The sequence below is a fragment of the Moschus berezovskii genome, chromosome 17 (assembly GCF_049115385.1).
Source record: "Moschus berezovskii isolate FMDL1 chromosome 17, NW_MosBer_1.0, whole genome shotgun sequence".
NCBI classification, from domain to species: domain Eukaryota; kingdom Metazoa; phylum Chordata; class Mammalia; order Artiodactyla; family Moschidae; genus Moschus; species Moschus berezovskii.
This window is the reverse complement of record NC_142476.1, coordinates 48,655,504-48,668,082: the sequence shown is the minus strand read 5'-3', so window position 1 is coordinate 48,668,082 and position 12,579 is coordinate 48,655,504. Positions and strand designations below refer to the sequence as shown.

The window sequence follows — 12,579 nt, the reverse complement described above, 5'->3', positions numbered from 1 at the left end:
GGACATGAGTCTGAGCAAACTCTGGGAGACAGTGAAGGATAGTGAAGCCTGGCATGCTTCAGTCCATGGGGTGGCAAAGAGTCAGAAACGACTGAGTGACTGAACAACAACAATCCAAAATAAATTCCCAACAGATCTTCATTGAAGGAGCAAATAACAGAGCATCAACAATGTCTTGAAGAGAATATCATTCTACCACACTCAAATGTCTGACAACTTTTTAATAAAATAATAAAGTTCAACAATTTTTATGGGATATCAATTTAGCAGCCTTTAAATCTTTATTTTATAAAAACCAGTTCTAAAATTAAACTAATAATTACAGTAAGTTGTTTAAAATACTGTATTTGTAGTCCAGTGTACTATGAGTACAATAATCCTATACTCATAGAGTGTCAGAGTTTACCATATAGCATAATACAATCTATTTGCACTATTTTTATAAGACAACAAGAATATCATCTGATTTTTTCCTGAACCTTGCACATGACATTCGTAAGTGTCAAATAGGGCAAATCTGCCCCAGAATTTATGTTTGCCAATGCTCCCCAATCTCTATATACCATTTAGAATCTAGGAGGGACCCTACTGTTTTCTTAAACTTAAAAAACTGAACATCTCAGACTTCCCTGTTGGTCGAGTGGTTAAGAATTCACCTGTCAACGCAGGGGACATGGTTTCGATCCCTGGTCCTGGAAGACTGCACATGCCGTGGGGCAACTAAGCCTGTGTGCTGCAACTACGGAAACCCGAAGGCTCTATAGCCCGTTCTCCACGACAAGAGAAGTCAATGCAATGAGAAGCCCGAACATCACGAGAAAGAGTAGCTCCTGCTCACCACAATTAGAGAAAGCCCTCGGACAGCAACACTCAGTGCAACCGATAACAAATAAATAAATAAATAAAAATTAAAAAGGAAGGTCTCTGACTTCATTTAGAAGCAATATAAATCAAATACTGTAACTAAAATCAAAACAATAGCACAAAATACTACTTTGTCTTCAAACATACAAGTCTTTTGTTATCTTTACCCTCTTCCCCTTCTAACTTGAGGGAAGGCTGTCAGGGAGCCCATTTCAAGGAATGCAGATGTTTTTCCCCCCACAGTCTTCATCTTCATAAAGCCAGACACTAAAGAACTAAAATACAGACATAAACTCCTCTGATTCTTTCTTAGAAGATGAGTAAAATTTCTACATGTCAACTCAAAAACAAATCTTTAAAACGTGACAGAATGGAGTGCATAACAGAATGGAGGAAACCACGTGTACTTAATAAAATATGAACTACAGCCTTTGAAGACGGCAGCTTTCCCAATTTTTGTGAATATCGAGAACTTGTCAAAAGTAAAGTATGAATTTGTTTCTACAAAAAAGTAAATAATAAGGATTTTATTTCTGTAAGAGTTTCCTCCTAATATTGTAGCATTTCCTGAGTGACATTCCCTCTCAGGTATACACTAGATCAGATAACTGCTTTCAAGCTATAACACTAGATCTGTTCCAGGATTTTAGACACACACACACACACACAAATGCGCGAGCTTGCTCAATCCTAGTATAAAAAGAAGCACACTCAGCCATAAAAAGGAACAAATGTGAGTCAGCTGAACTGACGTACATGAACCTAGAGGCTGTTATACAGAGTGACGTAGGTCAGAAAGAGAAACACAAATATCATATATTATTGCATATGTATGGAATCTAGAAAAATGGTACTGATGAACCTGTTTGCAGGGCAGGAACAGAGATGCAGACACAGAGAACAGACTTGTGGACACAGCGGGGAAAGGAGACGGTGGGACGAACTGAGAAAGTAGCAGTGACATACACACTACCATGTGTAAAACAGACAGCTCGTGAGAAGCTGCTGTGTACCACAGGGAGCCCAGCCCAGCGCTCTGCAACAACCCAGAGGAGTGGGGTGGAGGGGGAAGACAGGAAGGAAGGTTCAAGGGGGAGGAAGGAAGGTTCAAGGGGGAGGGGATATGCATATATACCTAAGACTGACTCCTGTTGTTGTACAGCAGAAACCAACACAATTATCGTAGAAAAATCATCCTCCAATTAAAAAAAATGTTTTTTAACTGAAAAAGAAAGCACTGAGTCACCAAAATGAGCCTTAAATTCTCAATTGAGCTGTTAAAAAGGAAGGGAAGTGGGGTGAGGCGACTTTAAAGCTTTCGCCCAATCCTCTTTTACAGATAAGAATACGGAGATCCATGAAGTCTAAGACTTTCCTTAGGAACTTCAGCAAGTCAGAAACAGTACAAAGATTAAAACTTAGGTCTTCTCACTCCACAGAAAATGCTGCAGTTTGCTTTACCCCAAACTGATGAACAGTTCTTCAATCACAGCTACTTTAAACCAAAGCTATATATGTTGTATACCTTCTAAAATTAAAAAAGAAAACATGAAAAGACATTAAAGTTATAAACGGAACCATTCACTCCATTGCTAATCAAAATTCTAAAGCATTTTACATAGACCTTGACAATGAACTTAGCAAAGTGGTTAGCATTCATGAAACATACAAAGTATAGTTCTATCTTACTTGGCCAATACGAACATCACCCCTCAACACGAATTAAAATGAACATATTCTGTTCCCTAAAGCAGAATGATATATCTGATCATCAGCTAATTTCCTGGTGAAATAAGTTTGTTCTTGTGAATAAACACAAATGAAATGGAATTTCAAACCTGTAAAGCAAAACAGTAATATATAAAATCTTGGGACAAGAAAACCAACAACTCAAATTGGAAAATTGCTTTGATCTTCATATTTATGACTGGTTCTAAATATGATATTTATGATTGGTTCTAAATATGATGCTTATGATTTGTTCTGAATATTCTATAGCACTAATCATGCAGAGAATCATACATCTGGAATCAAAAGACTATGACTGCTCTGAGAAGAAATGGCTGATTCTATGGCTGGGGCAGAGAAAATATAATATGAGCCTGGAGCATTTTACAAATGCCAGAAAGACAATACTCAAAAAACTAAAAGGATAAGCATGTCAACAAAGAAGTCAACATGAGAGTTCCCAATGGCCAAAATTGGAATTTGTATTTTTTTTAAATTGCAGAAATAAATGATATAGCAATATGAATTATAGCTCAAAAGAATAAAATAAATATACATGAGTTCATGCTGATGTGGGCTTCTCAGGTAATGCAAATGGTAAGGAACCCACCTGTCAACACAGGAGACACAAAATGTGGGTTTGATCCCTGGATCAGGAAGATCCCTTGGAGGAGGGCCTGGCAGCCCGCTCCAGTATTCTTACCTGGGAAATCTCATGGACAGAGGAGCCTGGCACATTACAGTCCATGGGATTTCAAAGAGTTGGACACAACTGAAGCAACTTAGCATGCTGATGTAAATAAGGATTAAATAAATAATTGGACAAATGTCCCTTATAGAAGAATTTAAAATATATGTACATACTTGCCCCACCAGGATGTAAAACTTAGGAATTGGGCTGAACTTAGGAATTCAATTCCAAAGAAATGAGTTTGGAAAAGGAAAACTCTTCACTTTACAGTGGAGAGACCCTGTGAACCCCAGTTGAATGGGGAGGTGAATGAAGATCAACATCACCAGAGATGTCTGATGAGAAACTTCACCTGTATGACAGTCTTCCTCCTATACCCAAATTCCAGTCTAATCATGATAAAAAACACCAAGATAAAGCCAAAGTATGAAAAATTCTACAGAGTACTCTTCACCACTGTTAAAATCATGAAAAACACAAAAAGGCTGAAAAACTGTCACAGACTAAATGAGACTAAGGACACTTATGTTTAGTCGATAATAAAATACTAAAGATAATGTTAGTTTTGATAAATGTACCCGATATTAACATTAGAGGAAAATGGGTGAAGGACATAAGGGGACTCTCTGTACTATGTGTGTAACTTTTCAATAAATCTAAAAAGTAATTTTATTTAAAAAAATTGGAATAACTAAAAATATACATAAAATATATCATATCGGGTTGGCCAAAAAGTTCATTTAGGTTTTTCAACCCAATATTACCTAATAATCATAAATACAAATCAAACACCACAGTCATGAGCCTGAGGCAGCAACTGTGGGCCTCCCTGTCGTGGAGGACCCTTCACGAGCCCACCTCCTCCCACTGGACTGTGAGCCCTTCAGTATGCCTTAACTGAGTTGCCCATCTCTGCAGCCCTGGCTCCTAAGACAGTGCCTGCAGGTAGAAAGCATTAAACACGTGTTCACATGCACAAGTGGAAGCATGACAAAGGCCATTTGCAAGAATAATGCTAAAAAAGAATGCAGGTTAAGTTCTTACTAAGCATATTAAAAGACTAGCAGTTAGACAGAGAAAAGAGATTCTGTCTCTAACCCAGACCTCGGAACCAGCCGGGAGGCCAAACATATCATTTGGCTTCTTGGTTGTTCCTAACAGGCCCTGGCTGCTCATTTCCACTCCCAGAGCAGAAGATCTTGACCACACACACAGGGAGACAGAACTGAGGGGGTCAAAATGACAGTAGCTCTGTGACTAGCTTCCAGATATTTTATTTGAAGTCCATCATTGAGGAACACATAAAGTACGGGTATCACAATCTTTAAAACTATTATGATAACTATATTTGAATATAATTGGTCTCCTTCGTAACCCTTCATGTTTTATGATACATGCATTTAAAAGTATTTTTTGAGAAGGCTATCCCCGTTTGCCAAAGGGAAATGGAATGACAACAGTTAAGAAACACAGTACTAGGGGCAAAAAAGGCAACGAGAGAACTTGCTCCACCAGACCTAATAATTCTGTCAAGACGGAACTTGTTTGATAGAGGATTCACAGGGGAACTCTTGAGCAAGAATGACCACAGCTTGGGAGAGGTCATGACAGCCAGGGAGGGTAAGGCTTTATTGGACATGTTCAAGATGTCTGATGGGTAAACAACAGAGGGAACAGAGGGGAGATAAGCATAATTCCAAAACAAGACTATAAAAGAAAAGCCATCCCAGAGGGTTAAGAAGAATTTCTGAAGACTAGGTAATCATAGAACAATCTCAAGATGGGGAAAGGAACCAAGAAAACCAGTCTCTCATCCCAGGAATTTAATAAGCACAGATTTTTAAAAGGAAACTAAAGAACATTTTCTCCACTGCTGGACTGTAAGCTCTTCCAGGAAAGAAAATGAGTCTCTCTCATCTCTGCGCTTCCATGACCGAGCACTGTGTTTGACCTGCAACAGTCCTAAGTAAACACTGGATAAGCTGAAATGTAAACGCAACATTATCAATGATGATGACCAAAAAAACAACTATCATGTGTAAGAAAAACATTCACCATGTTTATAAAGCTTTAAGACAGGCAGAAGCAACATTATACTGTGTGCTAAGTCGCTTCAGTCGTGTCTAACTGTTTGCAACCCCCATGGACTGCCGCCCGCCAGGCTCCTCTGTCCATGGGATTCTCCAGGCAAGAATACTGGAGTGGGTTGCCATTCCTTCCTCCAGGGGATCTTTCTGACCAGGGGTGGAACCAAGTCTCTTATGTCTCCTGCAATGGCAGGCAGTTTCTTCACCATTAGTGCCACCTGGGAAGCTATTACAAGTCATGTAGTGCAGTCCCTTCACCCCAAAAACAAGCAGGAACCTTGAACACAGCCACACAGAGGCATGGGCATGAGAAGACTGAAGTAGAGACTGGAGTGGTGCTGCCACAAGCCAAGCAACAACAAGCAGTGCCAGCAACCAACTGAAGCGAGAAGAGGCACGGATTCTTCCTTCCAGCCTGCAGAGGGAGCACAGCCCCGCCAACACCTTGACACCAGACTTCCAGTCTCCAGAACCGTGAGAGGACGATTTCTATTGTTCTAAGTCATCGAGTTTTGGATACTTTGCTATAGTGGCCTCAGGAAACTAATACAAAGGTAGGTGGCACTGCAGAAGCTGGAGCCAGATGGAAGAACCAACCATAGGACTCACAGCCAACTTCCGAACCCTTGCTTTTGTCACTTGTACTGAAAGCACCTGGATTAAGAAATTGTTCAGTCGCTTAGTTGCATCCAACTCTTTGCAAACCCATGGACTGTAGCATGTCATGCTTCCTTGTCCTTCACTATCTCCTGGAGTTTGCTCAAACTCATGTCCATAGAGTCTATCCAACCATCTCATCCTCTGATACCCCTTTAATCTTTCCCAGCATCAGGGTCTTTTCCAATGAGTCGGCTCTTTGCATCAGGAGGACAAAGTACTGGAGCTTCAGCATCAATCCTTCCAATGAATATTCAGGGTTTATGTCCTTTAGGATTGACTGGTTGGATCTCCTTGCAGTCCAAGGGTTAAGCAATAAGAAGACTGCAGAATAACCGCCTGGTCACTACCGGAGCAGAACCTCTTACCACGGGTAGCAGCCAACCCAGTATTCGTCTCTGTAAGAAGCACTTCATTCTGGAACAGAAGTCTTCCCTTCACACTCGGTGGATAACAAAGCTACCAACTGGCCCTACCTTTGACATCTAGGACCACAGACAGTAAGCACAAGGTATCATCATCCTCATGGAAACTACTCACACTGTGTTCATGAATAAAATGCACATAAGTCCCTGCCCCCATGGAGCTCACACACTAGGAAAGGAAGCAGAGAAAACAGGATACACTACAAGTAATGGAAACAGTGATGGATTCTATTTCCCAGGACTCCAAAATTACTGCAGACGGTGACTGCAGCCATGAAATTAAAAGACGCTTGCTCCTTGGAAGAAAAGCTATGACAAACCTAGACAGCGTATTAAGAAGCAGAGACATTACTTTGCTGACAAAGGTCTGCCTAGTCAAAGCTATGGTTTTTCCAGTAGTCAAGTATGGATGTGAGAGATGGACCATAAAGTTGAGCACCGAAGAACTGATGATTTTGAATTGTGGTGTTAAAATAGAATCTTGAGAGTCTCCAGTCAATCCTAAAGGAAATCAATCCTGAATATACATGGGAGGGACTGATGCTGAAGCTGAAGCTCCAATACTTTGGCCACCTGATGCAAACAGCTGACTCATTAGAAAAGACCATGATGCTAGGAAAGATTGAAGGCAGGAGGAGAAGGGGACGACAGAGGATGAGATGGTTGGATGGCATCACCAACTCAATGGACATGAATCTGAGCAAACGCCAGGAGAGAGTGAAGGACAGGAAAACCTGGTGTGCTACAGTCCATGGGATCGCAAAGAGTCAGACAGGACTGAAGACCAACAACAACAAGTAATATACATGCTATGCTGGCGGGCAACAAGAGCTTGAGGAAGTGTCTATGTCAGATACCGGTTGAACGTTTAGACAAGGTGGTCATCGCTTCTCAGCCTTCTGGCTAAGATCAAGTGTAGACAAGGTGGCCTTTTTGAAAAAGTGACACCTAGGTAAACATATGAAGAGTGGAAGGAAAATGCTGAGTGGATTTTAGGGTATGAGCATTCTAGGCAAGGAAACAGCAAACATAAAAGCCCCCAACAGGTACCATGGTTTTCCTGGTGGCTCAGTCAGTAAAGAATCCACATGCAATGCAGGAGACCTGGGTTCAGTCCCTGGGTTGGGAAGATCTGAAGGGGATGGCAACCCAGTTTAGTATTCTTGCCTGGAGAATCCCATGGACAGAGGAGCCTGGCGGGTTACAGTTCATGGGGTCTCAAAGAGTCGGACAGGATTGAGCAACTAACACACACAGACACACAAAAACAAACACAAACAGGAACCATGCCTGGAATGTCCCAGGAACAGAGGGGAAGCCAGCACAGCTGTAGCTGAAGAAGGAAGAAGGGCAAGGAGAGAGGAGGACAGGTTCAGGGCAGGACCTCATGCAGCCCCGGGTCGAGGTAAGGACTCCGACTTTTATTTCGATTGAGGCCAGAAGCCAACAGAAGATGATGTGACCTGTCTTAGGAGGGGTTTATTTTCTGTTTCACTTAAACCTATTTAGTAAGTTCCTGAAAATCTGGGCTTTCCTTGTGGCTCAGCTAGTAAAGAATCCGCCTGCAGCACAGGAGACTTGAGTTCGATCCCTGGGTTGAGAAGATCCCCTGGAGACAGGAAAGGTTACACACTCCAGCATTCTGTCCTAGAGAATTCCATGAACTGTACAGTCCATGGGGTTGCAAAGAGTCAGACACGACTAAGTGACTTTCACTTCACTTCCTGAAAATCTGTCTATCCAGTCTGCCAAGAGTATGGCTAATAATATCTACCTTTTGTGATTATGAATAATGATGATTACAGGAGAAAAACAATGGTGACTTAACAGCATAGATGTGCACCTGCCAAGTCTGTTGGTTACTGTTGTAACAATAACTATCCTCCTTGCTGAAAAGAAGAATGCTTTGCAGCGCTGTACTCATGCTTCAGTGGAACCCAGTCAGGCTCTGCATGAACGGACTGAGGTGAAGCCAGGGCAGACACGGACAGACACGTCTAGAGCCCACTCTAGTAGCCCAGGCAAGATATGCAAGTGCCTTGAACCTGGGCAGCAGCAGGAGAGGCGGTGAGATGAGAAGAGGTGGTGAGAACTGAGTCTGGTTCTAAATTTTGCTGATGGACCTAGGGCAGAGGTCAGCAAGCCTCAGTCCACAGGCCACACTTACTTAGTTTTGTAAATAAAGTTTTATTGAAACAGCAATGCTCATCAGTTGACACAAGGTCTATGGCTGTTTTGTGTTAGGGGGCAGAGAAGAATGTGACAGAGACTGCACAGCCTGCAGAACCAAAAATATTTACTAACTGGCCCTTTAAAGAAAGAATTTGCTGACCCTCAACCTAGAATATGAGGTAAAAAGAAGAGAGAATGTTTTAAGCTTGAAGAAGAGTGAAGTGTTAGTCACTCAGCCGTGTCCAACTCTTTGCAACCCCACGGACTATACAGCCCACCAGGCTCCTCTGTCTATGGAATTCTCCAGACAAGAATACTGGAGTGGATTGCCATTCCCTTCTCCAGGGGCTCTTCCCTAGCCAGGGATTGAACCCAGGTCTCCTCCACTGCAGGTCGATTCTTTACCATCTGAGCCAACAGGGATGCCCATTTTAAGCTTAAGCAACTGGAAAAAAAATGAGTTATCATTTACTGAGATAGGGTTCTAGGAAAAAATAAGATGTAAGGAAATACCACAAACCTGATTTTGAATGTGTTAACTGTGAGACGTGTATCAGATGAACTTCACATTGAAGTTCAAAGAACAGGCCTGAGCTAAAAAGCCGAAGGTGGTGGTCAGAAAGTCACTGAGACTGAAAAATCTAGAGTCTGACCATGGTAGTGAGTGGCTGGAGTCAGAGGGAAGGAAAGGTCACTGAAGGGGAGGAGCTCAAGAAACAGAGAGGTCAGAGTTCTGGAAGGATCATCCACACGGCTATTGAAATCATCACAAATTAAGACAGAAACAGTGTTGGACAGACAAATAGTAGACATAACGAGTCCTGTGGGTGAGCAGGTTTTAGAATATAAGCCTCAATAAGGGAGGGGAGTGGAGAATACTGTTAGGTGACACAAGATTCAAACCAATGTGTTTTCAGGGTGGAGGAAGAATGGTCTAGAAGAAACGAGAAAGCAAAGGAGAAAGAGGTCAGATCCAGTGAGAGCACTAAGGGGAATCATGCTGACAGAGCATGATTTTGCTGGTGACTGGGCATGAGGCTTTCAGAATTCAGGAAGTGGGGAAGGAAAGGTACATGTGACAAACCACATAAGGACTAGAGACTGGGAGATGAGGCATGAGGACAGGGGGAGATGGGGTGGCTGACACCAGTGGGCTTAAGGGGCATGCTGAGATTAATCCTGGAGGTCCCAAAGAGACAACCCACTGTAGTGAGGAGCAGCAGGAGCCTGCTGAGAGCGGGCAGGGTTCCAAGTCCCCAGGACACTTTGCTGATGCAGTGAAGTTTTTAAGTCCCTCCCCATCCCACGAGCTCTTCCCTGGACACTTTCCAGCATCCCAGGTAGGGTCTGAACATGGTGAGCCAAGCAGCACTGCTGGTGGCACCACAGGCAAAGGCAGAAAAAGGAGAAAACACAATTGGAATCTTGAACCTTTCTCCGAGTACATCACCACAGCTTCTCCAAGCAGTGTAACCCGGGAACATTTCAGACACAGGCATCGTTTATTACCAACATGTTTTGGCCTGAGCCTCTCTCATTTAATAATTAGCAGATTTACATAGAAGCATTTATTTTGCCTGAGGAGGGGCCTACAATGATGCCCAACAAGGGTTATAGTAACAGAAACTCCGCAGATAACTTTTAATCGACAAGTTATCGTAGATCATGAAGATGGATTGTTCAGAGGTGACAGTACATTAAACAAGAGCAGAGCTAACAATTAGATATTATATTATTAAATGATATGATGATCAATAAGCAGGTCTCTTAGCACCTGCTTTTTTCTACTTAGAATCTTAACTATTATAATAATTATAAAGTCAATAATTATTACATTTGATGAAAAAGTTCACTTAGTGAAAAGACAGATATCTTGAAACACATTTCCCAACAAAGACAACCATGGATATCAACCATGAGCTCAATAATTACAAAGAAATTAACTTCTACAACAGTTAAACTATCAATGAGACAGTTATAAGACATTATGCCAGGTGAACTTATTATGGTTCATTTATATTAATACTTCTGTAGTTAAGAGTTCAAACTTTTATTCTATTTTATTTTCTTTTTGGCCATATTGCAAGGCTTATGGGATCTTAGTTCCCTGACCAGGTATTGAACCCAGGCCCTCAGCAGTGAGAGTCCTAACCATTGGACTATCAGGGAATTCCCCAGGTGAACGTTATATACCCTGAAAATTAAGAGAAAAGGTTCTATAACAATATAGAATGAAGACAATGAAATCCATAATCAGAGGCATTATTTTGACCATTATTTCAATCTTGCCTTTGCAGAATATTTTATCTTAAAAAAAAAGCATCAACCAAAGTCATAAAATCTGCAGAACCAAATTTAGTCCTAAGCTCCTTACCATCAGAGACAAAGACCTGGCCCTGTCTGAAAAAAAGCATGAAAGTTACAGAAAACAGTCAGCTTCAACACATCACTTGCAAAATATCAAAATGAACAGACATTAACAAAACACATTATAATGACCTTAATCTTTAAACCACTGCTTGCAGGATTTTAAAAAGTTGCTGTTCATTTTATCCTGCCGTGGAAATGTCACACTGTAACTGTAACGGAAAGCTCCCAGGTATGAAGCTGAGGTTTACCTGATGCACCAATGGGGGAGGTAGCGGGGGTCATGTTGTGGACGTTGAGACCAAGGCTCTGGGAGGGGCCTGGAGCTGATGCTGCTATAGGAGGCCCCGGAGGGTTCTCCCTCTGGGGAGAAGTGAGAGGGGTGGTAGGCTGGGAGGTCTGTCCACCAGCAAGTCGTGCAAGGCGCCTCCGTCGGATCTACAATGAGGGGGAAAGAGCATTCTGTGAAAAACAGCAGAAACACAATGCTGCACGAGAATAACAATATTAATGCTATCAATAACCACACCTGAGCATTAAAAACTAAATATGTCTCGAGAAAAAAGGCCTCATTCGAGACAAATGATAACTCTGTGTGGCAGTATTTTTATAAGTTACTAATTAACTTTTTAAAAATTGCATCTTAATCGCTTTACCACCTGTTTATCAAAACTTCTTGAGTAACACTGTGAATTTACAATAAACATACCACACTTTTCAACACATTGAAGCTCCTTTTTATTGTAATAAAATCCACAGACTTGGTCATTTTAAATAGAATTTAAAACAAATATACACTATGTCTGGCTGAGTCCCTTAGGTGTTCATCTGAAACTACCACAACATTGTTAATTGGCTATATCCCAATGCAAAATAAAAAGTTTAAAAATAAAATAAATATCCAATATAATTCCCTAAAACAATGAGAAAATAACATTTTACTCTCATTTTTAAGAACAAAATGATTAGTTTAACTTTCAATAAAAATATTATCTATCATTTCCTCCGTACAATTATATTCCAGAGTTATCAAGTGATTACAAATATGTACCACAGAAGTGCAGTGGATCACAGAAATGATTCTCCCACATTTTGACTGTCATTAATTCATAACCAGGCAATGAACTCTGAGCACCTGCCCTCCCAAGCAGTGGGTATATATGTAACAATTATGATAAAGTTTCTGGCTCTAAGTGGGCATCAGAGAAGCAAACTAATTAGGCTGCTCACACTCTTTCCATTACGAATAAGGAAGATAAAAAAGTTAAATTACTGCAAACATTAATGGGGATGGACACTGTCTGAATTAAAAATTTATCACTCATTCCACACTCATTCTAACATTGGTGGGAATCTGCAACTTTTATGGTTCAGACAACAGGAACGTCCTGACTCTTGGCCCCAAAGTTGAGAAGCCCCTCCTATAAATATATCTATCAAGGAATTTATACAAAATCCTGAAGTTGTTTGTTTTTTCAACTATCTCCTTAACTAAATTCCTTGAAGGAAAGAATTATTAACAGGGCTTATTTAAATAAAAACTGATGCTTCTAGTAATGTTCTAAGTACTTTACACCTTATTATTTAA

At 41.1% G+C, this 12,579-nt stretch overlaps 1 protein-coding gene across 2 annotated transcripts in view; it reads right to left on the bottom strand.

The window, feature by feature from the left end:
• The window catches only part of UBE4B (ubiquitination factor E4B), a 125,274-nt gene that overhangs the window by 71,468 nt on the left and 41,227 nt on the right, over positions 1-12,579 (bottom strand). For both annotated transcript variants that reach the window (XM_055419528.2, XM_055419529.2), the window contains exon 2: positions 11,243-11,429. In XM_055419528.2, the coding sequence (XP_055275503.2) occupies positions 11,243-11,429 (187 nt within the window). The remainder of the gene's footprint in view (positions 1-11,242; positions 11,430-12,579) is intronic.